This window comes from Sus scrofa, chromosome 13 (assembly GCF_054392235.1).
Source record: "Sus scrofa isolate SSC_HxYL_T2T_F1_AM1 chromosome 13, Sscrofa_HxYL_maternal_Yorkshire_Landrace_v2.0, whole genome shotgun sequence".
Classification (NCBI taxonomy): domain Eukaryota; kingdom Metazoa; phylum Chordata; class Mammalia; order Artiodactyla; family Suidae; genus Sus; species Sus scrofa.
Window position 1 is genome coordinate 222,647,794 of NC_139395.1, and position 25,101 is coordinate 222,672,894.

Consider the following 25,101-nt stretch of genomic DNA (forward strand, 5'->3'; position numbering starts at 1 on the left):
GGAGCGGAAGAACCGGGTTACAGTCCCCCCCAGGGACTGGAGAGCTGTGCTCCTCACAGCCCTGCCGGGCTGTGTCTTCCCAGAAAGGCGCACCTGCAGCACCTGCCTGGGGAGGAGGGGAGGCTGGGACCACCTGCGTCTAAGTCCCCGAGGAGGAGCAGATGCGAAGCAATGACCGAATGTGACCGTCTGAATTTCTGTCAGTGCTGTTCGGAAATGCAAGCAGGTGACACGCCAGGAGGAGGGAGGGCCTGTGTGTGGGGAGCACGAGTGGGGGGCTGGCCTTGCTCTGAGACAGGGAGGCCTCTCCGAGGGCCGATGTAGACCTGAGACTGAGGACGAGAGGGGTCCGTCGAGGCGGGAGGGGTTGTGTGGGGGTGGGGAGAGGGGGCAGGCGGGCCCCCTCTGGAGGTCACTGCGAGGAATCTGGGTTCTAGGCACTGGAAAGGTCAAGGGTGGCCAGGACTGTGGTTATGCGTGTGTCCCCAGGCCCAGCGGGGCAGCTGGCACACAGAGGGCACTGAGTCTGGGCAGACAGCCATGGCTACCTGCACCGTCAGACAGCGCCGGGCTTCGGCTCTGAGCCAGACCTGGGGGAATTGCCTGACACACAGCCCCTGGCCGGAAGGAACTGGAAGATGCGTGCACATATGTGGGGGTGTGTGCGTGTGAATGTGTGCGTGGGTGTGTGTGTGGCAGAGGATGGGGCTGTGCTGCTGGTGGTGAGGTTAAGGGGTGCCCTTAGGAAAAGTCCAGCAACCCCAATGCCAGGAGCAGGGACCCCAGTGGAAACAAGATAACTTTGCTGCAGTCCTGCACTTATCCACCTGCCAGGTCCAGAAGCAGGTGAAGTCTGGCCTGGGGCCGCTGATGGGAGAGGTGTGATCGGCCCCTCTGGCTGTCCTCCCCCTCGATCCGGCTTGGGGAGGGAGCCCTGGAAGATGCGGAGGCTGCTGGGGGTGCTATTTCTCCAGGAAATCATGACCCGGAAGAAGTAACAGCAGAGAAGTGCAACTTGTGCAAAGATGTTCTCCGGGTGCTGTTTATCCAGTGAAGCCCGTTGCGGCCCCGTGGATTCACAGAGCGTGGCTAGCCAACTCCAGGATGCTGCCACAGAGAAACACGACGGGGCTGCCAAAGTGACCACAAGGTGGCCACGCCCCACCGCATGCACACTCCCAGCAGCTGCCACCCTGGGAACTTTTCTCAGCAGGCAGAGGCCGGAGACCTGACGTGAAAAGACGAAGATTCTGTAATGCTCCCTGCGTCCCCTCGCTGGCGCTTGCAACTTAAATCTTGATTTACTGCGTTTGGTTTTTTTTGGGGGGGGGAGGGTTGGCTGCACCTGCGGCACACGGAAATTCCCAGGCCAGGGACTGAACGCCAGCTGTAGCTTTGACCCATATGGCAGCTGTGGCAACGCCAGCTCCTTAATCCACTGGGCCGCAGTGGAGCCCCATCAGTTTACCAGTCTTTTTTTTTTTTTTGTCTTTTTGCTATTTTCTTTGGGCCGCTCCCACGGCATATGGAGGTTCCCAGGCTAGGGGTCTAATCGGAGCTGTAGCCACTGGCCTTCGCCAGAGCCACAGCAACGCAGGATCCGAGCCGCGTCTGCAACCTACACCACAGCTCACAGCAACGCCAGATACTTAACCCACTGAGCAAGGGCAGGGATCGAACCCGCAACCTCATGGTTCCTAGTCGGATTCGTTAACCACTGCGCCACGACGGGAACTTTAGTTTACCAGTCTTTATATCACCTGGTAGAGCAGAGCTGAGGTGCCGTCCGAGGGTACACTGGCACTGATGGACCAGGACGAAGCCCCAGGAAGGGACAGGAGGCGGTGGCTCCCTCCGTGGGCAGCTGTGCTGCTGGCCTCGTGTCTGTCATCTGCCTCCTTCCTCCCTGGGCACCAGCCGGACGTCCAGGTCATGCCAGGGAGGGAGAAGCCGCAGAGGCTGGGGGCTTGGAGAGTGCGGACAGCGCCCAGTTCGCCGCTCCCACGGGCTCCCAGCCATCCTGATCCCCGGGCACCTTCGCTGGTTTGGGCCAGTGTTCGCGGGGCTCCCTGGAGAAAGAGTGTAGAGGGGGCACTGATGCTCAGGACTGGCTCAGCCGATCGTGGAGACTGCGAGCCCCGGGCTGCAGGGAGGTGGGCACGGGGCACACACATGAGAGCCTGTGGGCCGCTCCTGACCCAGGGCGTCCACTGGGGAAACTCCTTGCTTTTGTTCCCGCCCCCCAACTGTGGAGGGCTCATCTCACCCAGACACAAAGCCAACCTTCCCAGGCTCCTCAGGCCCTGGCTCAAATCTCAGCTACAATCAGAGCCCCCAGCAGACGCCACCGCTTCTCAGGGAGGTGGTGGTTCCAAACGGGACGCTGCTTGAGTCCGAACCTCACAGAAACACCAAGCACTCAGTTACTGTGTGTTCTCGGCAATATTCGGGACGTGTGTCTTTAAAAAAGCTTCCGTTGTTAATCTGTAATTCAAGTTTAACTGAGGATCTTGAATTTTCATCAGGCACCTTCGGCACCAGCAGAGCAGCGGGCCAGGGACACGTCAGGAGTCGTCTCCTCTCCGAGACAGCCCAGACCCACTGGGGCCCCCGGGTGCCCGGGACAGGAACTTGGCCGGGCCTTAGGGACAGGGACAGCAAGGAAACGCGCAGCAGGGGCTGAGGGAGGGGCATCCCCTTTCCCCAAGTCCTGAGTGTGCACGAGGGGGCGCTCCAGGCCTGAGGAACTATCCCCGGGACGTCCTTCTCACAGGCGACATCCTTGTCTGAGGGCGGCCTCAGTGTCCCCGAGACACGTGGCCCACCTGCTGGCCTGAAGGAGGCCCTAGAGGAATCTCTGCTTTGGGAAATCAAGAGGGCCCGAGTCACAGCCCAGAGAGCCCAGACCAGGTCCGCACGGAGATGGGCCAGCTCAGCATAGGTTTCCTTCCTGGGCGGTGGGCGACCACTTGTCACGGGGAGCCAACCACGGGAGCTGGCACTCGGCTGCCTGGACCTGCTCTGGAGCCACTGGCTGTGTGATCCCGGGCAAAAATCAATGAGAATTTCACGGAAAGAGCAGAACTTCAACCAAGCCGGAGGCCTTCCTGCCACTGAGGTGCCAGCTGCCGGGTGCCGTCCTGGAGCAGAGGGGTCCCCGAGGTCTCCTGGCTGCAGGTGGACCCCTCAGGCCTTCCCAGCAAAGCTCTTGACACAGAAAACTCCCCTCATTCCCCGCCACCCCCGCTGCCCAGGAGGCTGCCCAGCAGTGACAGCACTTCCTGTGTCCTCCTCCCCCAGGCTCCCCAGGTGGTGCCAGCTCACGCCCAGTCGCTGTGCCAGGGAGGCAGGGTGCCCACGTCCCGTGTGGGGTCCAAACACTGGACTCTGGAGGCGCGGGGCGAGTACTGCCTTCAAAGAGTGTTACAAGTCCTTCCCACACCCACGCGACTGTGGGGACCAGAGAGGCCAGTCTGGGCGCAGAGGGACAAGGACGCCACTGACCGGGGCTCCCAGGAGTGGCCTCGGAGAGGAGACGAGGGCCCGTGCCGCGTATGCTCGGGGCTCCTGACGTGCCCCTGCCCTGCTGTGTTCATGGCTAAACCGAGGCTGAAGGAAGTCCCCACAGGGGAGAGGCGTGTTGGTGATGCAGGACCCAAGGGCACACGTCAGGCTGCATGAGCGGCTGTCCTGTGACACGCTCACCGGGGGCTGGGTCCCCGCCAGAAACACGTGGATAGATGTGGCAGTGCTTTTCATAAAGAGGTCATAAATATATTTCAGGATAGGTTGAGTATAATAAATAGCAGGTACAAATACATCAAACAGCATCAAGCGGTCCTGCGTGGGGCTCCCCAGCCTGAGTGTCCGGCTGCGTGGCGGATGAGGCGGGCAGGCGACGATGCCCCGCCGTTTTTGAGGAAATAGTTTGTGTGAACTTTTCCTCTAAAGGGGAATCCCTGCAGGACAGCAGACGTGCGGGAGCAGCACGGAGCGACCTGCACGAGTCCAGCCACCGTGGTCACCAGGCGGAGGGATGCTGTCCCCCACTGGATGGGGGCTGGGACAGGGCTGGGGATGGCGAGGTGGTGGCCACCCCACCCCCGCTGAGTTCCAGGGCTTCTCGGGTGGGCTTCTGGGGTGCGGTCCAGCGGGTCTGCTCCCGGGGTCCCGGCCGTCACACAGTCCTCAGCTTCAGCACCCGGGACAGCGGCTCCTTGGCGCTGGAATAGACCAGGTAGGAACCGGCCGCCGTGCGGAAGGCCTCCCAGTCCCTGCAGCCGAAGGTCGGGAGGCTGTGCACCGCCACGAAACCTTCGTACCCCTGCCACCTGCGGGAGAGACGCTGTCAGCCCGCGGACAGGGAAGCGGGCGCCAGACGGTCCCCCTCCTGGCGCTCCCACCCCACCCCTTCCCGATCCTCGCCAGGCCGCCTGCCTGCCTCTCTCCCCAGGCATGTGTCTCCCCGCCCCACCCCACACTGGTTCCAGTCATGGGGCGCTGGGCCAGGAGGGGCCTCCCCATCCTGCAGACAGGGAGCCAGGCTGGAAGGGGAATGTGCTGTCCGAGACCCTGCCGCTGCTCGTGGCCACCCGGGCTTCCACCCCTGCCCAGAGTGCCCTTGGGATGGGGGGTGGGGAGAGGTCCTGGTGGGTCCAGTGGGTCAGCTCCTCACTCCCGGGGCCGGTGTTGACAGCGAGGCCCTTGGACACCCCTGGCCCGTCAGGTAAGATTCAGGTAAGGCAGCCTCCATTCAGGGAAGCACACAGCTCTCTGAGCCCGGTGCCCATGTGAGGGTCCCACACTCCGTTTGGCCCTTCAGCAGGGATTTATCCACAGGTAGTTCTGTTTCCATTGATGGAGGCCCCAGGGTGGGACTCCTGGGTCAAATGCAGCAGTAGTTTTAATTTAAATGTTTTTCCAGATGACTTTCTGGAAAGGCTGGGCCATCCTAGTGGGAAAGGGCCAGCCCCCCACCCCAACACACTCAGCCCTGTGGGTCTTTAAACAGCTTCCAAACAGGTGGGTAAATATGCCATCCTTGTGCTTATTTTAAAATTACTTTGTCTGGATGGAAACAGCAATAAATTAGAAAGTCTAAATAAAACTGATGATTTTTCTAATAAAGTGCAGATGACCAAACTTGTCTCAGGAAGCAATGGAAAACCTGATTAAACCAAGAACCAGGAGGGAGACTGGACAAGCTGCTCAACAGACGCTGCTGAAAAGGAGCCAGGCTGAGGTGGCCTTTTAACTGAATTTAACCGTATCATAAAGGAAATAGATAAATCCTGCTCTTCGGACTACCCCAGCCACAGGGGGACATCTAAAGTGCGGTTTCATATCAAGTCTGCAGAAGAAACCAGAGACCAATTTGATTTCCTTTTAGAGATGCAAACCTCTGAAATCAGGAGTTCCCTGGTGGCTTGGTGGGTTAAGTACCTGGCATTGTCACTGCTGTGGCCTGGGTCGCTGCTGTGGTGTGGGTTCAATCCCTGCCTGGGAGCTTCTGCGTGCTGCGGGTGTGGCCCCAAAACCCCCTGAAATCAAGCTTAACGATGGCCAGCCAGTGACACGTGAAATGACTGCGCATCCTCTGGGCACTGTCCCAGGACACGAGAACCCCTCTCATAAATCGTTACATCAGCAGATGGACCAGGGAGAACCTTGCCCAGCAGGAGGGAACGCCAACAGGGCGCAACACGACTGCTCCTGTCTTGTCAGACAGTGCGACGCCCAGCCCGTCCCATCACCTCAGGAGGACAGGGTGGCTGGCCATTGCTGCCCTGACTCAAGATCGTCCTGGAATTTCTAGCCCAAGCTGAGAGGACTAGAGAGTCAGTAAAAGCATTTGAAATGCAGAGGCAAGTTGCTTTTGTTGGCAGACGTCGTTCTGCTCCCCCAAGACTCTCCAGAAATACCGGAGCCGATAAGGTAGTGTGGCTGGGTGGCTGGACACGAAGACGAGCGGTCACGATGAGCCGATGGAAATGGAGCTCAGCCCGCGGGAGACGCCCCGACGGGACGGGAGCGAGGCCGCCCCGGCGCCTCTGCAAGGCAGGGTGCGATTTGTCGAAGGACACGTGAAAAACAGAAGGTCTTACCACAGTCCTGGAGCGAAACATGTAATAGCGTAAGATGCTCATAACTCTCAAATTAGTGTGTCCGCACACTGCGTCTCCAGCCACAATCCAGATCGTGAGTGTCAGTGTGGCTGGTGGCACCTGGGTAACGCAGGGGCGTGGCCCAGACGCAGGTGCGCCTCAGGGCCCGAGGGCCTGTGACTCGCTCTGAGCCAAAGGTCACCTCCAGGGAAGGGGAGCGCACCCGGGGCGCGGGGTGGTGGGGGGAACCCGGTGGTGAGCGGGGGCGGGGCCTTTACCTGTAAATGATGCTGTTTACCGAGAAGGTATTTCCGTCGAAGGAGTTTGCAACCACCAGGAAGGAATCCTCCCCCACGGAGAAGAACTCCCAGTCCAGGGCGCTGCGGGGGCAAGTGCGCAGGCGTGAGGACGCGGACACGCGGCCGAGGACTCGTCCCCCCATCTCAGACCTGGGGCTGAGCCCCGCCTCCAAGATCCACACGGGGCGGGGTCCCCTGGTCTATGCAAATCAGTCTTTCATTCCTTAAGACAATTTTTTTTTTTTTTTGCGGTCTTTTCAGGGCTGCACCCGCAGCAGATGGAAGTTCCCAGGTTCCGGGTCGAATCAGAGCTGCAGCTGCCAGCCTACACCACAGCCGCGGCAACGCAGGATCCCAGCCGGGTCTGTGACCCACACCACAGCTCACGCAACATTAGATCCTTACCCAGTGAGCGAGGCCAGGGATTGAACCTGCATCCTCATGGATACTAGTTGGGTTCATTACCACTGAGCCACGACGGGAACTCCAAGACAAAAATTTTTTACTGTTACTAAAAAACACCCAACATAAAAAGTTTCCATTCTGCCCCTTGCTTAAGCGCACAGCCCAGGGGCGTGAAGCACAGAGCCACCTCCGGAAATCTTCCATCCCCAAACTCTGCCCCCATTGCACACTGACTCCCCGTTCTCCCTCCCTGGCCCCGGGCAACCCCCATCCCACTTTCTGTCTCCGTGAATCTGACCCTCGAGGGACCTCAGGTAACTGGAATCGGGATCTGACACTGTGACTGGCTCATGTCACTGAGCGTCACGGCCTCGAGGTCGTCCGGTCGTGGCAGGGGTCAGGACCGCCTCCCTTCTGGAGGCTGCCAAATACCCCACTGTGAGGCTGGACCACATTCTGCTAATGTGCGCATCTGTTGCTGGACGCATGGGTGTGAACAGTGATGCTATGAACACAGGTGCGAAGTTCGCCCACTTAGAAGAGGTTGAGACCAAACATTCCCAATCTCGGGGTCACTCCTTGAAGGCCTGCAGTGCCCCCTGGAGGCAGAACCGTGAGGCCACTGGCTGTGAGGTCATCAGAGTCTGCTGAGGTGCCCTAGAGGTGGAAGCTCTGGCTCTTCCTGCAGACGGACCACTCGTCCTATCTTCAGCAGGAGCCTCCGGAACTTGCGGAGGGCGCGTCTGCTCAGAGGTGGCTCAGTGCTTCAAGGCCCCGTCCCCCCCAGGAGACCAGCTCAGGCAGCAGCCGTGGTCCCCAGTTACCACTGGTCACTGCAGGCCTTGTACCCACTTCACAGATGAGGGAACTGAGGCTTCAGCCTGGCGGCCAGCAGGGGTCAGCTGGAGGCCAAAGTCCAGGCCGGCGTATCTGCGTCCAGCTGCCTCCGGGCTACAGCTGATGAAGGCAGCAGAGGGCCTCTCTCCGTTGATACTCAGCCCTGGGTTCCTTCCCTGGGGCACTGAGAGTGCTGGCCTAGAGCGGGGCACTCCAACAGGACCCTGGGTGTGAGCGGGCCCATGGAGGTACCCAGGGACATGCGGGGGGCCGAGGCCAGTGGGGTGCCTCACTGCCTCCTGTTTCCATTGGCCAGGACTCTGTCTCAGGCCATGTCCAGCCAGGACCAGTTATGACCAGGCCATTGGGAAGAAAGTGGGGCCGTGACCGTGTTCCCTGGGGAGCAGCTGTGGGCAGCAGGGCAGTGGTGTGGTCCCACACGCTTTATTTCTCCGGTGATAACTGGGCTCTAAAACCAAGGCCCATGGAGGAGAAGCAAACAGCAATGGGCAGACTTGCCCTGTCTGCCCGCTGCCCACATCGAAGCTGCTTCGGCTCAGCCCAGCAGGAAGTGAGGTCTAACATGACTTCCTGTTCTGCCTCCAAAGTAGCATGACGGTAATTTGAGCCTATTTTTATTCTTCAGAACCACACTACTTGTCAAAAGGTGGAGACAGAGACTTGTCCATCAAATGATAAAGGATAAACAGTTGTGGTAAATAAATACAGTGGAATATTACTCAGTGGTTAAAAGGACCAACACTAACACACAATGTGGATGAACTGGGAAAACACGGGTGAAGGAAGCCCGATGCAAAAGTCCACACCCCATGAATTCCATTTACATGAAACATCCAGAAGGGACAGGCAGAAAGCAGACTGGGGGTTGCCAGGGGCTGGGGGAGGTGGGGAGAAAGGCAGTGCAGCTAAAGCCAGGGGGGTTCTTTTCAAGGTGACAAAAATGTTCTAACGTCACTGTCGTGATGGTTGCATACACCTGTGAATCTCATTTAAAAAAACCAAAACGCTGAGTTGTAAAAAACAAACAACACCCAAGCCACACTGTTTGAAGGCAGTTAGAGTTAAGATCGCAAATAGGAGCCACAGTCACTCGCTGGCTCTGGAGAAAGTTTGCGGGGCATGGAGAGCCAGGCCATGGCACACCTCCAGGAGGGGGGCAGCCTCCCGTGTCAGGGCCATGTGGCCTCGGGGGTGCACAGGTGCGGCCGGGCTGCCATCTCCGGGCAGCTCCATGGGTAGCACGGCGCCCCATTCCCTCAACCCCGCTAATCCCGCAGCCCCCGGCACCTGCAGGTAGGGATCTCCTGGAACCTGACGAAGGTCTGAGTGGTGACGTTCAGCTCGTAGATGACCGAGTTGATGACATAGGAGTCATTTTGCACTTGCGTTTCCACGTCGTAGCGGTGACTGTTTGCAACGGCAAGAAAGATCCTCTCTCCGATGTGGAAAACCTCCCAGTCCGCGGCGCCAAACGTCTGGGACAGAGCAAGGGGGGGCAGAGAGCACACGTGAATGGAGAGACCCTCAGCTTGGGCCCCCGGCTGCCCCCTAGGCCCCAGGCCAGTGCCCTTCCCAGGCTGGTGGGGGTGCACAGGGAAGGGAAGCACCAGACGGGTCCAGATCTGCCCCTGGTCTGAGCCCTGAAGAGAGAGGGCAGGGCAGAGACACAGGGAGACTTTCGTGGGGGCAAATGAGGGGCAGATGCAGGAAGGGGCCCACTGGACAACCACACAGCAAGGCAGCAAACAGCAGGTCTGAAGTGGAGGTAGGAGAACACGGTGGCGCTCTGTGGGAGGGCCCGCGGCTGGTGGACCAGAGTGAAAACGCTCCTGGGGAGGCTGTTGGGGTCTCAGTTCCTATGTCAGCAGAAGGAGCTTGAGTCCCTATGTTGCCACAGGCTGGTAGGGCTACGAAAGCTCTGGTGGATCACTTTGCATTAAAATTGTCTTTAAATGTTTTGCCTCTGACTTTTGGTTTCTGATACTGGTGGAGAGATTTACATTAGACTGACCCTCCTGCTGATAATAATCATGAACTCTAGATGCAACACTTTAAAAATGCACACAATCGGGAGTTCCTGCTGTGGCTCAGTTTACCATGAGGACACGGGTTCAATCCCTGGACCAACTGAGTGGTTTAAGGATCCAGCATTGCCATGAGCTGCAGTATAGATCACAGACATGGCTCGGATCCCGTGTGGCTGTGGCTGTGGCTGTGGTGTAGGCTGGAGGCTACAGCTCTGATTTGACTCCTAGCCCAGGAACTTTCATGTGCTACAGGTGTGGCCATAAAAAGACAAAAAAGAAAAAAGCACACAATCATTTGAAGGTTCTGGAGAAGGGCCAAGGGCAGACAGAAAGTGGAGGGAATGAGACCCTGAAAGTGTGTTTCTTTGACATTTCCTCTGAGGGCACGCCTCGTCCTGTGGCACATGGGTGTGGCACTTGTGTGGAGGCAGCAGGCTGATTAGACAGGGGAGTCCAAGGGGAGACTCTGGGGCTCACAGAGTGTCTAGAAATGGAAGGGGAATATTCTGGGAAGGAGGGAAACCGGGGGTGGGGTGGGGGAATGTCTCCTGATTAACTTCTCTCAAGTCCTCTCCAGCTCCTGGAGTGCACACAGGCCAGGACCCAGGGTCCCAGGGACAAACAACAGCTGAAAGGCTGAAAAAATGGACCAGAGAGTTCAACAGCTGGGGAAACAAGAAGGCCTTGTGACCTCCAATCAAGAGAAGAAACAGCACATAGAAGTAGGCAGACACAGTGCAAATATTGGAGTTAACAGATGAAAACTCTGCAGTAACTTTGATCAGAATCTATAGGGAAATATTCATGTAATGAAAAATAAGGTGGGGAAATTTGGAGAGCTATGAAAACTCTAAAAGGAGCCAAACAGACATCCTGTGACTGCAAAGCAAAGTGTCTATATTCACATATCCGTGGAATGGGATCAAGAGCTCCTCGGACAACTCAGAAGAAAGGGTCCATGAACTAGAAGATAGACCGACAGAAATTGTCTGAAGTGAAGCACAGAAAAATAAAAAAAAAGATTGCAATAAACATGACCAGAGCCTCAGTGGCCTGGGACAATATAATACAGTCTAATATACATGCAGTTGGGTCACAGAAAGAAAGGGTGCACATGAGAGAGAAGGAAAAGAAAGAAAGAAAGAAAATAAATGATGGCTAGTCTTTCAAATTTAATTAAAAACACCAAAGCAGAGAGACAAGAAGATCAGAGACCCTAAGCAGAATAAATAAAAAGCCCCCCCAACACCTTGACACATCATGTTCAAATGGCTGAGAAGAGATGATAGGAAGCAGATCTCAAAAGCAGCTGGAGGAAAAAGATGCATGTCATATAGGGAAACAGTAGAACCAATGGTACCAGACTTCTCATCAGAAACAAGGGAAGCTCCATGTCAACAGAAAAACCTCTTTACACGACAGAAAAAAATGTGAACCCAGAATTCTGCAACCAGTGCAAATATCCTTCAAGGTAAAAATCAGGTCATTTTCAGATAAAAGAGGTAGAACAAATCGCCAGCAGAGCTGCTTTACAAGAAGCACAGAGGAAAAGTGCAAAGGCTGAAGGCTGGTTGCACCACTAGGAGGTCAGCGTCTGTAGGAAGGATGCAGAGGGCACTGGGAATGGGGAGCATGTGGGTGTAAAGACAACAGACTGTCTACAGCCAGAATAATGACAGATCGTGGCACTTAGAACCTGAGTAGAAGTATGTATATGCCCACAAAAGCCCAATGGACAAGTCAGGATAAATGAAGTCACATTGTTATAAGCTTACTACATTATGTGCAGGGTATAATATGAATTCAAATTAGACTGTAGTACATTGGACACATGTATTGTGATTAGCACACAAAAGGAAGAGACAGAAGATTATACATTGAACAAAGGACTTGTGTCCAGAGTGTATAAGAAACTCCTGCATGTTGATGATGAAAGGCAAAAAATTAAAATGTGGGCGAAAGACTTGAATAGTCATTTCACAAATGGGACTCTAGGAAACCAGCAGGTGCATGGGAAGGTGCTACTGCTCGTCACCAGGGGACTGTGACTTAAAGCAGGGACCCTTCCCATTCAATAAATGGCACCGGATGTTGGCAAGAATGTGGAGTAACCGGAACTCACACACGGTTTGCGGGAATGTGAGAGAGGGCATCACCATTTTGGTAAAGCCATTTGGCAATATCTTCAAAAGTTAAGCATCCACCTACCTGTGGCCCAGAATTTCACCCCTGGGTTTTACTCTAGAGACTTATGAACATCTGCCCACAGAAAGCCCTGCATGAGATATCCTTAGTAGATTTCTTCACAGCAGTGGAAAGCTGGAAACGGCTCAGGCGCCCATCGCCAGGATACGTGGGCAAGGGGTAATATATTCATGCAGCTTCTGAGCAATAAGAGACACACTATGTGTGTCAGTCATGGCACACGGGCTGGTCCCATTCGCTAGATGTGCTCTAAGGAAACACGGCCAGTCGCAGAAGTCACCCAGGTTGCTCAGTAAGGTGGGAACGAGGGAGCTGTTGACTACAAAGGGCCACTGAGGACTTTTGGGGGGGAGGAAAATGCTCTAAATTGTGATTGGAGTGGTTAGAGGGTGTATACACTTGACGGAATAATCACACTTAAAATCTGACCATTTCACTGCATGTGCCTACAAAAGAGTCCCAGAAAAATGGGCTCCTTGCCCAGCGGAACACAAGCCTGTCCCCTGGTTGCCTTCCATCCTTGGGGGGCCAAGCTGGAGGTCAGGTCAGAAGGAGTGGGCCTGCCCGCTCTTCCTTCCCCCAGTGGACACTGTCCCCCTAAAAGGCCAGGATGGAGCAGCAGGTGGAGAATGGAGAGTGGACGCCTTCATTCCAACACTAATGGTCAGACTCCACAGCTGCTCAGAGAGCCAGAGGCATAACCAGACCCAGAGATGTGTCCCTTGGTGGTTTTGGTACTTAGTTTAGCGTTTGCTTCCTTGGCAACCGTCGCAGTGAGGGCAGGAAGTCATCTCCGTGCCCTGGAGAGGGTGCCCCTCCAACCCCCTTCCGAGTTTGGAGAGCAATTGCTGTCCGAGCAGGTTTGGGGGTCACGCTGGGGGCTGGCTCCACCCGGTTGTAGGGACAAGGAGCTAAGCCTGGGGACACAGGGATGTCCAAAACCACGCAGCAGGTAGGCTCAGGACCAGGCTGAGCAGTCCCCAGAGGCAGGTGGTCCTGGCAGGGCAGTTTGTCATCCGATGTCCAGAGAGGCCCATGCTGGAGGGACACTCGCGTCCCCAGACCACACAGTGGGAGCAGCTCAGGTGAGGGAGGGTCTGATGACTGCCCCTCCTCGGAGGGAGGTCCTTTCTGGCTTGGGGATTCAGGAAGGTGCAGCCCAGCGGGTCCTCTTGTCCCGCGGCTGCCCAGCTTGGTGTTTTCTCCACGCCCAGCAGAGGGCGCCGCTGTCCGCTTCTGCTGCCCGCCTGTGCAAAGCGCTGCAGAAGCCGGCGAACCTGGCAGAGCCTGGGCGGGTCCTCAGTGCAGAGCAGAAACAAGTGAGTTCAAGCTAAGAGTGACTCACCAGGACAAGGACGAGGGACCAGGACACCTGGCATCGAGGATGGGCCAGGAGCTGGACTGGGGCCTTTCTGGGTTAGGACCCTGTCTTCCCCGAGCTCCAGAAGCTGGCGCTGTTTCTGTCCCCAGGGGCCATCCCGCAACTTCTGAGCAGGTGGAGACGCTAGGGTCCCAGAGGACGGAGGTGAGAGACCTGCACAGTGTGGAGAGTTTCACACAGAAACCACACAGAACCCTGGCTCCTCTCACCCCCCTGCTGATGAAAGCACGTCGGTGGGAAATGCACACACCTGCACGCACATGCCTGCAGGGACACACCTGCACACACCTGCGTGCACACACCTGTGTATACATGTGCACACGGCCACACGTACACATCTTTACACGCAATTCTGCATGCATACACGTTATATGTGTGCACACCCACACAAGACAGGAGGCCAAGGCTTCCTTTCAGCTGGGAGTTACTCCACCCCCCACCCCCACCCCCAGGCAGCTCGCTTGCTTTGAGCCCCCGCGGAGGGGCGGGGCTTGGAGACCGGGCTCTCAAAGGCGCTGCCAGGGCTTGAGAGCAGGGGGAGAAGAGGGCCCTGCGACTGCGGAGGCGCGGGCTGGGGGCTGCGCTGCGGGAAGGATGGGGCGTGGCCATCTGCAGTGAGGGGGAGGAGCATCCAGATAAGTGGGCGTGGCTCAGAGGGGCCCTCGCTCAGCCTCTGCTCTGAGGGCCCGCCGGGGTGGGGGCGCTCAACGTGCGGTGAAGACAGGGCAGCTCATTTAGTTTGAATTTCAGGTAAACATTGGTTTTTCAGTCTACATGTACCCCATGCGATACTTGGCACTTACTCAAAAACGATTCGTCGTTTATTTGAATTCAAATTGAGTGTCCTGTATTTTATCTGTCCGAGACTGGCATGGGCCTCCCTAGGTCACAGTCATTGGCTGGCAATGACCTTGCCTCCCAACTCCAGGATGCCAGAGGCCCTCAGAGTGTGCCAGCACCCGCCTCCTCAGCCAGAGGCTGGGCTCCTCCCACTCAGAAGTGAATGGGCAGAGTCACCACGCAGGGGATGGACGAGCCTGAGGCCCCACTGACAGGCCACTCCTGGATTTTAAGCGCCCTAGGGACTCATCAGGGAGAGAAGAAATTCCCACATCAAACAGCCCTGCCAAACCCTGCCTGGCACGGAGCAAGGCGGCCAGGCACCTGCTGGGCTGGGTGGGCCCTTCCCACCCGCCTTCTGAGTGGAATTCCCCTGGAGCCCTGCCCTGGAATCCTCTGGCGCCCTGCCTGGCAGGCTCCAGGGCACCTCGAGATAGGATGGTGCCTCCAGGACCTGGCAGCCAGGAGCATCTGGAGGCCCGGACAGCCTAGCCTCGAGGGTAGGTTGGCTCCAGTAATGAGCAGAACAGTTGCTGGGCAGGAGGCCCTTGGCTTCTGGTTTTGGTGGAGCAAAGAGCCAAGGTCTGGGAGTGCAGAGGAGGGGGTGCCAAAGGGCCCGGGGGCAGGGGGTACTGCCATCCTCACTGTGGGCAGTGGCTGAGATGGGTGTGGGGGCAGCAGATTCTGGGTGCTGTCCCAGCTCTCCCCGGTCCCATCTTACTCCCCGCACTGGGCTGCCTGGTCCACCGCCCGCTCCTGCCTCACAGAGCAAACTGGAGGCGCAGGCGGCAGCCCTGGCTCTCACCGGGCTGTGCCCACCAGGGAGGCCACGGGCGCCCTCATGTATCCTTCTCTGCCTTCTTGACAACCCACTGCTTCTCCCTCTGTCCCACACACCCACTGATGCTCTGGGCAGCTCCTCTGCCCCACGCGGGCTTCCTGGGGCTTCGCTGGCCGCGACTGGCGGTCCCAGGGGGCTGTCAGCCGGCCCTCCTGCCCGAACCTCCACTGCCCTGGGCTCTCCTCTGCCAGCAGCACCCCCATCGGCCCCGCCTCCCAGGTGACAAGGTCCAGATCTTTGTCCTCAGCTCCCCCCTCCCCTCCCCCACACCCTCCCTTCCACAATGACCGTGGCCACAGACCCCCCCCGGCCCGACAGCGTGGGGAGCGGAAACCCCAGTGGCTGAAGGCTGGATTTCTGTGGACCGAGCCCACTCCCTCCCGGACACCCAGCTCAGAACTTTGTCCCGAGATGGTGAGGCCAGGTCGTTGGAACCTTGGTCTCTGCCACCCAGAGGAGGGTTCTAGGATTCCTGGCGGGAGAGGTGGGGAGATCTGCAGGGTGGGGCCGAGGGGTGCACCCAGGAGGGCAGTCAGCCCCCACATACGCCTGGGCGGCAGACCCCACGTGGGCACCACCCAGGCCTTTCTCGTGAGCTGAACTCACCCCACAGCCCTGGGACCCCGCCTGGCATCCCTCCCGGTGCCCTGTGTGCACAGCTTTGCAAACACCAGCCTGCACCCCACGCCCGGCCGTCCCTCCAGAGAGGGCTCCCCGCAATTCAGCTACTTCTACTCACACGCACTGTCTAAGCACCAGCCTCCCTGCTTCAAAGCTCACGGCCTGGAGAGACGTTGCAAAGCTCCAAACCAAGTGTAAACACATCAAGGCGTCCCCAGGACCCAAACGGATTGAAACACAGTACAGGAATGCTGGCAGGACATGAGAGTGGGGTCTCGTGGGCTCTGAGGACTCAACACGTGTGAGGAGACCTGGCTCATGGGAGCAGGTGGTGCTGAGGCGGAGCCCTTGCAGCCCCCAGAGCCAGGGTCCTGGGCGACTCTGCTGCGGGCTGGAGCTGTGCCCTCTCACGGCCACTGTGGTCCCGCTCCCAGCCGGCCTTTCTGGACAATTCTGCCAATGGCACCCCTAGGCCGGCTCTCCCTTGGGTCATGTAGCCTGGACGGCCCTGCCTCCGCTCAGCCGGACCCATTTCTGCCACTCAGCCCAGGCCTCCCTGGCTGGAGCCGACTCCCACACGCTGCCTGAAAATGCAGAGTTTCAGGTGCTCGTTCCCTGGAGCCGGGTCACAGAAGTGACCGGGGAGACTGAGCAGCTTCTGGAAAGGATCTGGAGTGTGTGAGAGACAGAGGCAGGACTGCTCGGAGAGGTTCGAGGATGCTTCCAAGATTCGCGCAGACGGGTCGGGGGGGGGGGGGCAGGCCCCTGTCTGTCACCGGGACAGGGGCCCGGCACGTGGCCTTCTGGTCCACCGCACAGGTCCCAGCAGGGCCGCCACACCGAGCGTGGGAGCAAAGAGGGTTCCTGCCACTGGTGGGGGTGCGCTTGGGGGCCATTATCCCGCAGGTGCCAACTCTGGGGTCCGACGGCTCCCACGTTCGCACAAAAGGCCAGTTTAGAAGGGTCTTCATCAGACACCTCGTCAGGGCAAGGGCCTCAGCCAGATGCCCGGCTCCCCGGGGCCCTGCCGCCAGGGACCGTGCCACCCACCGCCACCCTCAACGTCAGATATAAACAGAGCACTAAGGCCTCTGGATGTGTGACACAAGGCCTGGCACGTGAATTTCGAGCTAAACTATATGCATATACTCAGCCCGGAAGAAGCCGAGCTGGTTCTAGAAACAGAAGAGGATTTGAAAAATTACAATTATCCTCAGAAGTATTCAAGAAAAGACCGCATTTAGATTAAACACAGACGGCCCCTACAAGGAGCGCGTCCGTGGATATTAAAAATACTATTCCTGCACTCGGCCATGAAAAGGAACGAAATACGGGCATTTTTAGCAACATGGATGGACCTAGAAACTATCATGCGAAGTGAAGTCAGCCAGACAATGAGACACCAACCTCAAATGCTTCCACGGACACGTGGACTCTGAAAAAAGGACGGACGGAACTTCTCTGCAGAACAGATGCTGACTCACAGACTGAACAGCTTATGGTCTCCAGAGGAGACAGGTTGGGGGGTGGGGGGATGCGCTGGGGGTGTGGGATGGAAATCCTGTGAAATTGAATTGTTATGATCATTATGCAACTACAGATGTGACAAATTCATTTATTCAATCTAAAAAATTACCATTCCCGGCATTAGGAGAAGACACACAGCCACGTGCCTGCAGAATAAGCGCAGGGAACCCTGGAAGCTGAACAACAAAAGTAAGAGATGACTCAGCCAAAGAACCCAGCCCTCCGACCAGAGTCCTGGCGGGGCCGGGGGCGGCGTAAAATGAGCAAGAAAAGCCGGGAAGGTCTCCGGGCCTGGGAGCGCGCCCTGCGGACTGGAAGGGTGCTGTGGCGAGTTGGAAGCCGGTGCAAGCACGTGTGGGCACTGAGGGCAGAGGTCAAAGGGGAGGCCCCGCAGGAGGCAGCGGCGTCGCCGTGCCCCCGTGCCGGGAGCCGGGCTGGCCTCACTGTTCCGGGAAACACCTCCAGCCTGAATCCTGCACGTGGCACCTGGGTGAGGATGGGCCACCACGGCACCCGCGCTTCCCACCGCAGGGGTGGTGCTCACTGGGGCGACACTGGAAGCTCGGGGCATGTGGCCCCGCGGCTGGGGAGGATGAGAGGCGGGACACCCCCCAGACGCTCAGCCCCAGGCCCGGCTTAGCTCAGGCTCTCTCAGCTCAACGCCCACTGGCCGGCCTTGGTCCCCTGACCTGGCCAGCCGCATGGGATGCTGCGGAATTGGGGGGAGCACCTTAGGGTGTTACCCGAAAGGCCGGGGTCAACCTGGAGAAGGGACATCAGAACTGGGTGTAGTGGCTGCAGCCAAAGATGGCGGTAAAGGAACATTCCAGAATGGGAACCACTGACAGTTCTGGAGGCGGCGGGCCTGGAGGGTCGGGGGGAGGAGTGCAGAGGAAAGGCGTCTCCACGGACGCACGCCGCCCAGCCTCCTTCCAGACACAGTGGAAGCACGGAGGACGCGAGGACGCGAGGCTGGAGACCCGGGAGGCACGGAGATGCGGGAGCAGGAGAATGGCCTCCGGGAACAGGGACCAGCAAGAGGCCGGGAGACCTTACGGGGCAGAGACGGCGGTTTTCCTCCCCCAGAAAGGGGAGGGAGCAGGGGAGGCGTTTCGGAAGTAACTTGGACCTTGCGGAGAAGCAGTCCGCGCAGCAGAGGCGGCCGCGTGCGAGGCGAGCCACATGTGTGGGCTGTGGCACGAAAGGGCAGTCTGACCCGCAGGCAGGGAGTCTCCCCCAGGGTGGCGGGAGGGTCGTCCCACCACTGAAACCAGAGGAGGGAGTGACCACAGCTGTGCCTCAGCTCCACGTTCCGACACAGCCAGGAGGACGCAAATGCCGACAGCAACGCCCCGATTTTAGAATCATCCTGGGGACGTGGCCTGGGGTCTGCTGCCAAGAGGGACAAGCCGGGCAGCTTGGAGGGAGGAGGCCGAGGGAGGGTGAGAGGAGGGTTGCGGCCCCACCCCGTCCTCTCAACCACGGTGGGGCCCGAGAAGAGCATGCCAACACCGCCCACTAGCCTGCGACGGGGCCGTGCACGTGGGGGTCCCTGGGACATCCTGCTGCCTCAACTCAGAGGTCTCGCCGGGCAGCCCATGGCGGCTGGAGCCAGCTAAGGGACACTCGAGGTCCACAGGGAAGCTGACCGTGTGCCCCACACCTGGCCAGGTCAGAGGCCAGCTGCCCAGCTGCCCCGGGACAAGAGCCTGACACTGGCATGAAGCCGAGTCAGACTGCAGGAGCACGGAAGGCTCAGGACCCCGGCTCACTCAGTGTCTCCGGAAGCTCCTTGCCAGAAGGGGCAGCGCCAGGGCAGCCTCCCCCGCAGTTTGGGGCTCCCGGGTCTGTGTGGGGTCCTGCAGGCGCCCCCCGAGCCTTCCCCTGGGGAGGTGCCCGGTGTGGGGGCCTGGGCGGGGCCCCGTCCCGGGTCCCCCAGGCGGCCGCGTGGGGCCCTGGTGTGCTCACCAGAAACGACTGGAAGAGCTGGAAGGAGCCGCCCAGGCGCACGTACAGATGGGACTGCAGCCGCGTGGACGTGCCGTTGAAGGCGTTGGCCACGGCCAGGAAGGCGTAGGGCCCCACCGTGAAGAACTCCCAGTCGTAGGCGCCCGAGGTGGCGATGGTCTGGTTGGCCTCGAAGAGCCGGCTGCCCGGGTTCCACTTGTAGATGACGCTGTCGATGTTGTGGTTGTCGCCTGGAAGCCGGGCGCCGGGGCGGGCGGGAGGTGGGGCCCAGTCCAGCCGGGCCCTGCGCCGGGCACCTCCCCGGTCCCCACCCTGCCCTTCCCGCCCCTGCGCCCAGTGAGAACCCTCGGCGCCCCCGACCTTGGACGGCTCCAGAGCCCCTGCGGCCTCCAGCTGCTGGAGGGGGGCCCCGCCCCTCCCAGCCTCACCCCTCGCACTGCCCGCGGCCCCTTCGATCTCCCTCCCCCACGGGCCAGGCCACACAGGCCGGGAGCCCCCTCCCACGTGGTGATCTTTGGAGCCCCCCCACCCCGCGGGCCAGCCTCTCCCAGAACACTCACTGTCGTGGGGGGACTGGGTGGTGCGCTCCCGGGGTCCCCTCCGCCCACAAGGGGTGGTGGGGTCTCCTTCCCAGGCCAGAGGTGCCCTGCAGAACCGGCTGTGCCCCGCAGAACCGGCTGTGCCCCGAGGCTCTGTCCCCCTCGCGTCACAGAGCAGGGAGGGGCTCGCCACGGTCACATGGGGCAGCCACCTGGCCCGGAAACCAGATTTGCCAGCCCCTCCCAGGCCTGTGCCCCAGCACACCCACTGCGTCGCAGAGTTTGTGCCCAGAATGGATGATGGCAGGGACCCCCCCTCACCTGGACAGGTGAGCGCTGCTCAAGTGTCCACCCTCAGACGCTGCTGTCAGGTGGCCGAGCCCAAGGACACGGCCGGGCGGGGTTTATTACCCTTTTAATGAGATACAATGAACCCTGCAGGCCAGGCGGCCCCCTGGAGCCAAGGCCACAGCCCCTACCTTCCCGGTGGTTGGCCACGGCCAGGAAGTGCTCCCCGGACACCTCGAAGGCCTCCCAGTCCCGGGCGCTGTGGGTGGGCACCCGCTGGTACGGCGTGAACCTCAGCCGCCTCTGGCTCCACTTGTAAATGACGGAGAACTCCTGGCCCTTTTCATTCGGTTCGAAGTTAGCCACGGCCAGGAAGATCTGCGGAGAGGACCAGGACGCTCGTTCTTGTGACCCGCGCGTGGCTGTGGCGCGTGAGGCCGCAGCACGGAGGCAGAGCCCGAGACGGACAGCCTCGAGCCGCCCTTCACTGAAATCAACTTAAAGCCCGGCTACACTGAAGACCGGGCACAGCTGCGTCTACCAGCCACCGGCTCTCGTGCCAGCTCCCACCCCAGAGAAAGCCTCATGCACCACACCCGTCTCATCACCTGGAGGAGGAGGAGGAGGAGGGAGAATCTTTTCTTTTTCTTTTTGTGCTTTTTAGGGCTGAACCTGCAGCACAGGGAAGTTCCCAGGCTAGGGGTCGAATTGGAGCCGCATCTGTGACCTACACCACAGCTCATGGCAACACTGGATCCTTAACCCACGGAGTAAGGCCAGGGATGGAACCTGCAACCTCATGGATACCAGCTGGGTTCTTAGACGGCTGAGCCACGGCAGAAATTCCTGAGGAGGATAAACCTCAAAGCCTTGCTGTCCCTCAGGCAGTGTGTGCCTGTCACGCAGCTGAGGACGACGTGGAGACGCCCCCCGCGTGCCGTGACCCGAGGGCCAGATGCCTGGGCGCCGCGACTGTCACAGGACCTGGAAGCTCGGGGCGTGGGTCACGCGCACTGTGGCTGAAGCTGCCCCAGGTACACTCTGCGCCCTTTTCAGTGATGGGACAGAAGATTTCCTACCTTGCTTTCTAAATTTCCCAACTTTTCTTCAATGTAACATTATTTTTTATAATGAAAAAAAACCTTTCAATGTCATCAACCAAAAAACCAGAGAGCTTGTCACCCGCCTCCCGGCTGGACTCTGAGCACAGAACTGTGGGGGGCTGGGGCAGAGAGCAGAGGTTTGTCTGCCCTGCTGACTGTCTGGTCCCCGGTGGGGGGGCCCAGGGGAGGGCAGAGCTGTGCCCTGCACACATGTGGGTGAGGGAGCCACTTGGGGACACTCACGGGGAGGTGGCCCCGAGACACTGCCGCTTGGGGTCGAGGGTTAGAAGGAGCTGGCGAGGGGCCGCGGCTCAGTGCAGCCCTGGTGTGGGGTGGGGGGGCTGCCGCGAGGCCCTCCCACCCAAGACCTGGCCTCGCCATCCGTGCCTGTCCGCCTCCCTTGGGACACCCCGTGTCCCCAGGGTTTGTGGGGCACGGGAAGGAAGGCGGGGGCGGGGCCTATTTCCAGTCTCGCGTGATCTCTGCTTTGCCCGCCGGTTTGGGTCCAGTTATCTCAAGGGTGTTCCGGAGTCGGTGCCGGGGCTGCGTGGAGCTGGGGAGCTTCTCAGGAATAGTCTGTCTTCTATTTTGTAGGAAGCCGAGCAGACTTGCTCAGACACGTTCTGGACTTAGAGACGCGGCTGTGCGTGACTTGGAAGCCGCTGCGGGCCCTCAACCCGAGAAATACGTTTCCCTGCAAAATTCACATGGGAGCCCCGACCTTTGGGCCCTGCGGGTTTCCCCAAATGGAACAGACCAAGGGAGTCTCCAGAAGCAGACTTGCCCTCTTCCCGATGGTGAAGTGCCTCCAGGACTGGGCCTGGTGCGTGGGGACGTCCTGGTAGGAGGCGAACTTGCCGTCCGTCCACTTGTAGATGGCGGACGTGGCCCTGCGGTTGGCGGTGGCGACGAAGAGCCCGGCCTCGGGGATGGCGAAGACCTCGATGCCCAGCGTCTCCGCGTTTGTGGACAGGCGCTGGTGCTCCTCCACGTAGTCCAGTCTTTCTCTGGCTTTTGCGACAGAGACACGGAGGCCCGGTCAGCACTTCCCAGGACGCAAGTCCCGACGCAGCGCGACTCGTCACCGGGGCCTCTCAGCCCTGCGGGGGCTCAGGGTCTGCGGAGCCCCGGGGATGCGGGTCAGGTGGAACGGACGCGCCAGGGCGTGTGGCTTCTACAAAGGGTTGTGCCCGAATGCTAATGGCAGAGTCACAGCTCGTGGAGGCCCCCCCGGGGCCCCTTCCCGTTTCCCGAGGACCCCCCATCCGGAGCCTCTTGCCCCCCCCCCCCGCGCTGCCAACATCACCACCGTGCTCAGGCACCGGGCCCCGTGGCGTCCAATCGCCACTCCGAGGGGCCAGAGAGGGCGAGGAGAGCAGGGGGGCCCCAGAGGGAGGCTGGCCCCCACGGGGAGATGACATGAACCCCTGCCCGCCCACGTGTCGTGCCCAGGTGGCTCACACTTCCCAGCTGCTCTGCACGGGGGGCATTTCCTGCCCCCTAAGTTCCAGGGCTCGGAAGACCCTAGGTCCGCAGAGCCCCCCGCCTCACCTGCTAACACGGAGACCCACTCGCTGCCCACACACAGGTACAGCCCCTTGCGGCTGGCGTCAAACCAGAACTGGGCGTCCTCCGCCTTGGTACACGGAGGCCGGGATCCCAGCGTCACCTTCATGTCGGTTTCTGGGGGAGACGGGAAAGAGAGGTGGGGGGGTGCTCCCCGGAGGAAGGCGGGGTCGGGGATGTGCTGCCCTGACCCGTGAGCAACCACCACGAGGCTCAGAGAGTCCTGCCCCCGCCTCCCGGTGGGGGCGCTGCAGAGGGAGTGGGTTTCCGTTCTCCACGGCAGGGGCTGGCTTAAACCATCGTGACTTCACACTGCAGAGGAGCCAACACCACCGAAAGACAGCAAGGGGGTGCCCACCAGGGGGCCTCAGAAAATAGAAACGGAGTTCCCGTGGTGGCTCAGCAGTAACAAACCCAACTAGTGTCCAGGACGACACGGGTTCCCTCCCCGGCCTGGCTCAGTGGGTCAAGGATCCGGCATGGCCGTGGCTGTGGTGCAGGCTGGCAGCTGCAGCCCGATTCAACCCCTAGCCTGGGAACTTCCCTGTGCCACGGGTGTGGCGCTAAAAATAAAAAATAAAATGAAAAGAAAGAAAATAGAAATGAACCTTGCGAAGGGCGGGCCCTGCCGGGGCTGCTGAGGTTTGATGTCTGTTGGAGCGGGAGCGGGAGGGGCCACAAAGGCTGCTCCAGGGCGAAGCAGGCAGCCGGGGCGGGGCGGGCGGGGGGGGGGGGGCTCCGTCCTGGTCTCAGTGGGACACCAAGGGCACCAGTGGGGGTGGGGTTAAATGGCCACCACGGAGCCCTCCTCCTCTGCCTTCAGGGGTGGGGGGCAGCTGCATCAGGCCCCAGTGTACCCTTCCCCTTCGTGGGTGTGACAAACGCCCTCCCCTCCTGGCTTTGCACCTGGGAGGTTGGGAAGTGACAAGGCTCTCGGGGTCAGGCAGGGGGGTGCCTCCGGCCTACTGACCGTAGGGGTATTTTAGCACCTCGTTCTCTTCTGGCTTCCCCGGGAGTCCCTGGAGGACGGGGGGGATGGACAGCGCGGCGAGCTCGGCGTTCCTGCAGGGGCACAGCCTTGGGGTGGCATCTGAGCCGGGCAGCAGAACCAGCTGCCTCACCAGGCCCTGCAGAGGGGAGAGCGCGTTCAGACCTGCGTTGCCAGACAGGTCCCGGATCACTGGGCTCCCCGCCCAGACCCCAAGGAGCCCTGGGAATGGGGCTGGGGCGTCGAACCTGCTCTGAAGCAGGGAGAGGAGTCTGCATGTCGGGTACGGGGGCTTGGGGACAACGGTGGAGAACTGTACCCCATTCAAAGGAATCTAACCTCACAAGGGGCTTGTCCTGTGGACTGACCTAGAGTGGCTGGGTACACTGCTCATCCATCCATACGTCCATCCACTCACCTGTCCGTCCACCCATCTGTCCATCCAGCCATCCATCCACGCACCCACATGCCCATTTATTTATCCGTCTGTCCATCCATCCAGGCCTCCATCCATCCAGGCAGGCCATCATTAAACATTCAGAGCACCTGCTATGCATCAGGCCTGCTTCTTGACACAGGACACAGCAGGAAGCAAAAGCCCTTACCTCGCAGAGCAGAGCCCCCCATTAACCCTCTAAGGGAGAGACAGCAATGAGCAGACACACAGCTGGTCTGCGAGGGGTCAGGGCTACAGAGAAAAGACAATCAGAGGAAAGGCTGGGAGCGCTGGGTGGGGGGCCCTCTTCTCAGACTGGTGGGGAGGCCTCCGCAGCACGAGGACACAGCGCAGGGCCCCAGGGTCATAGGGAGTGAGCCACGGCAGCAGTGGGGATGAGTGTTCCGGGAGGAGGGCACGGCAGGTGCAAAGGCCCTGTGGTGGGAGAGTGCCCGGCATGCATGGGGTTCCACCAAGCCTGTAGGCTCCCTGTTCCCGTCTGCCACATACACGGTGTTGAACTAGAGCTTCAGGCTGCCGGACCAGCGGTGACAGCCCCCTGCACACCAGTGTAGGGGGGGCCAGGCCACAGCCCCTGCAAACGTACCGTGAACAGGCCTTTGGTCCTCCTCCGGCTGCCGATGAAGAACCGGGCTCCTCGCACCGACAGGGTGGCCGGGAAGGGCATGTCAGCCGTTCTGAAAACAGGGGAAGGCAGTTTGAGGGCCGTGGGAGAACAGCCCCGGGGGAGGGTACGCCAGTCCCGGGGCGGCCGCAGTGAGCACCCAGGCTGGGCGGCCTAAACCACAGAAGGGTGTGCTAGAGACCAGACGTTTGAGGCCGGGGTTCTGGCCCTGGGCCCTACTGCGGCTCTGGGGCGGGGCGGGGGGGGGGTCCTGCCCCCTCTTCCAGCTGCCAAGGTTTCCTGGCTTGTGGCCGCATCCTCGGGCCTCTCCTCTTATAAAGTCACCAATCACTGAGTCAGGGCCACCCCGCACCGGAGTGACCTCAACTTAACTCGATTATACCTGCAGAGGTGCTGCTCCCGCACAGGTCCCATTCTCGGGTTCTGGTGGATGAGAATTTGGGGGGGTGCTCTTCGCCC

General features: G+C 59.8%; 1 protein-coding gene across 4 annotated transcripts in view; it reads right to left on the reverse strand.

The window, feature by feature from the left end:
• Window positions 1–3,752: 3,752 nt before the first annotated feature.
• Window positions 3,753–25,101, reverse strand: part of TSPEAR (thrombospondin type laminin G domain and EAR repeats) — a 126,670-nt gene continuing 105,321 nt past the window's right edge. For 2 of the 4 annotated variants that reach the window (XM_021071520.2, XM_084992281.1), the window contains exons 4-12: window positions 24,604–24,694; window positions 23,543–23,699; window positions 22,558–22,689; window positions 21,791–22,017; window positions 20,095–20,281; window positions 19,077–19,306; window positions 8,954–9,141; window positions 6,383–6,484; window positions 3,753–4,331 (exon numbers count right to left, since the gene is read on the reverse strand). In XM_021071520.2, the coding sequence (XP_020927179.1) occupies window positions 4,178–4,331; window positions 6,383–6,484; window positions 8,954–9,141; window positions 19,077–19,306; window positions 20,095–20,281; window positions 21,791–22,017; window positions 22,558–22,689; window positions 23,543–23,699; window positions 24,604–24,694 (1,468 nt within the window). In that variant the 3' untranslated portion in view covers window positions 3,753–4,177. Of the gene's footprint in view, window positions 6,112–6,382; window positions 6,485–8,953; window positions 9,142–19,076; window positions 19,307–20,094; window positions 20,282–21,014; window positions 22,018–22,557; window positions 22,690–23,542; window positions 23,700–24,603; window positions 24,695–25,101 lie in introns of those variants that run through there. The other 2 variants (XM_084992282.1, XM_084992284.1) reach the window with 2 other exon arrangements.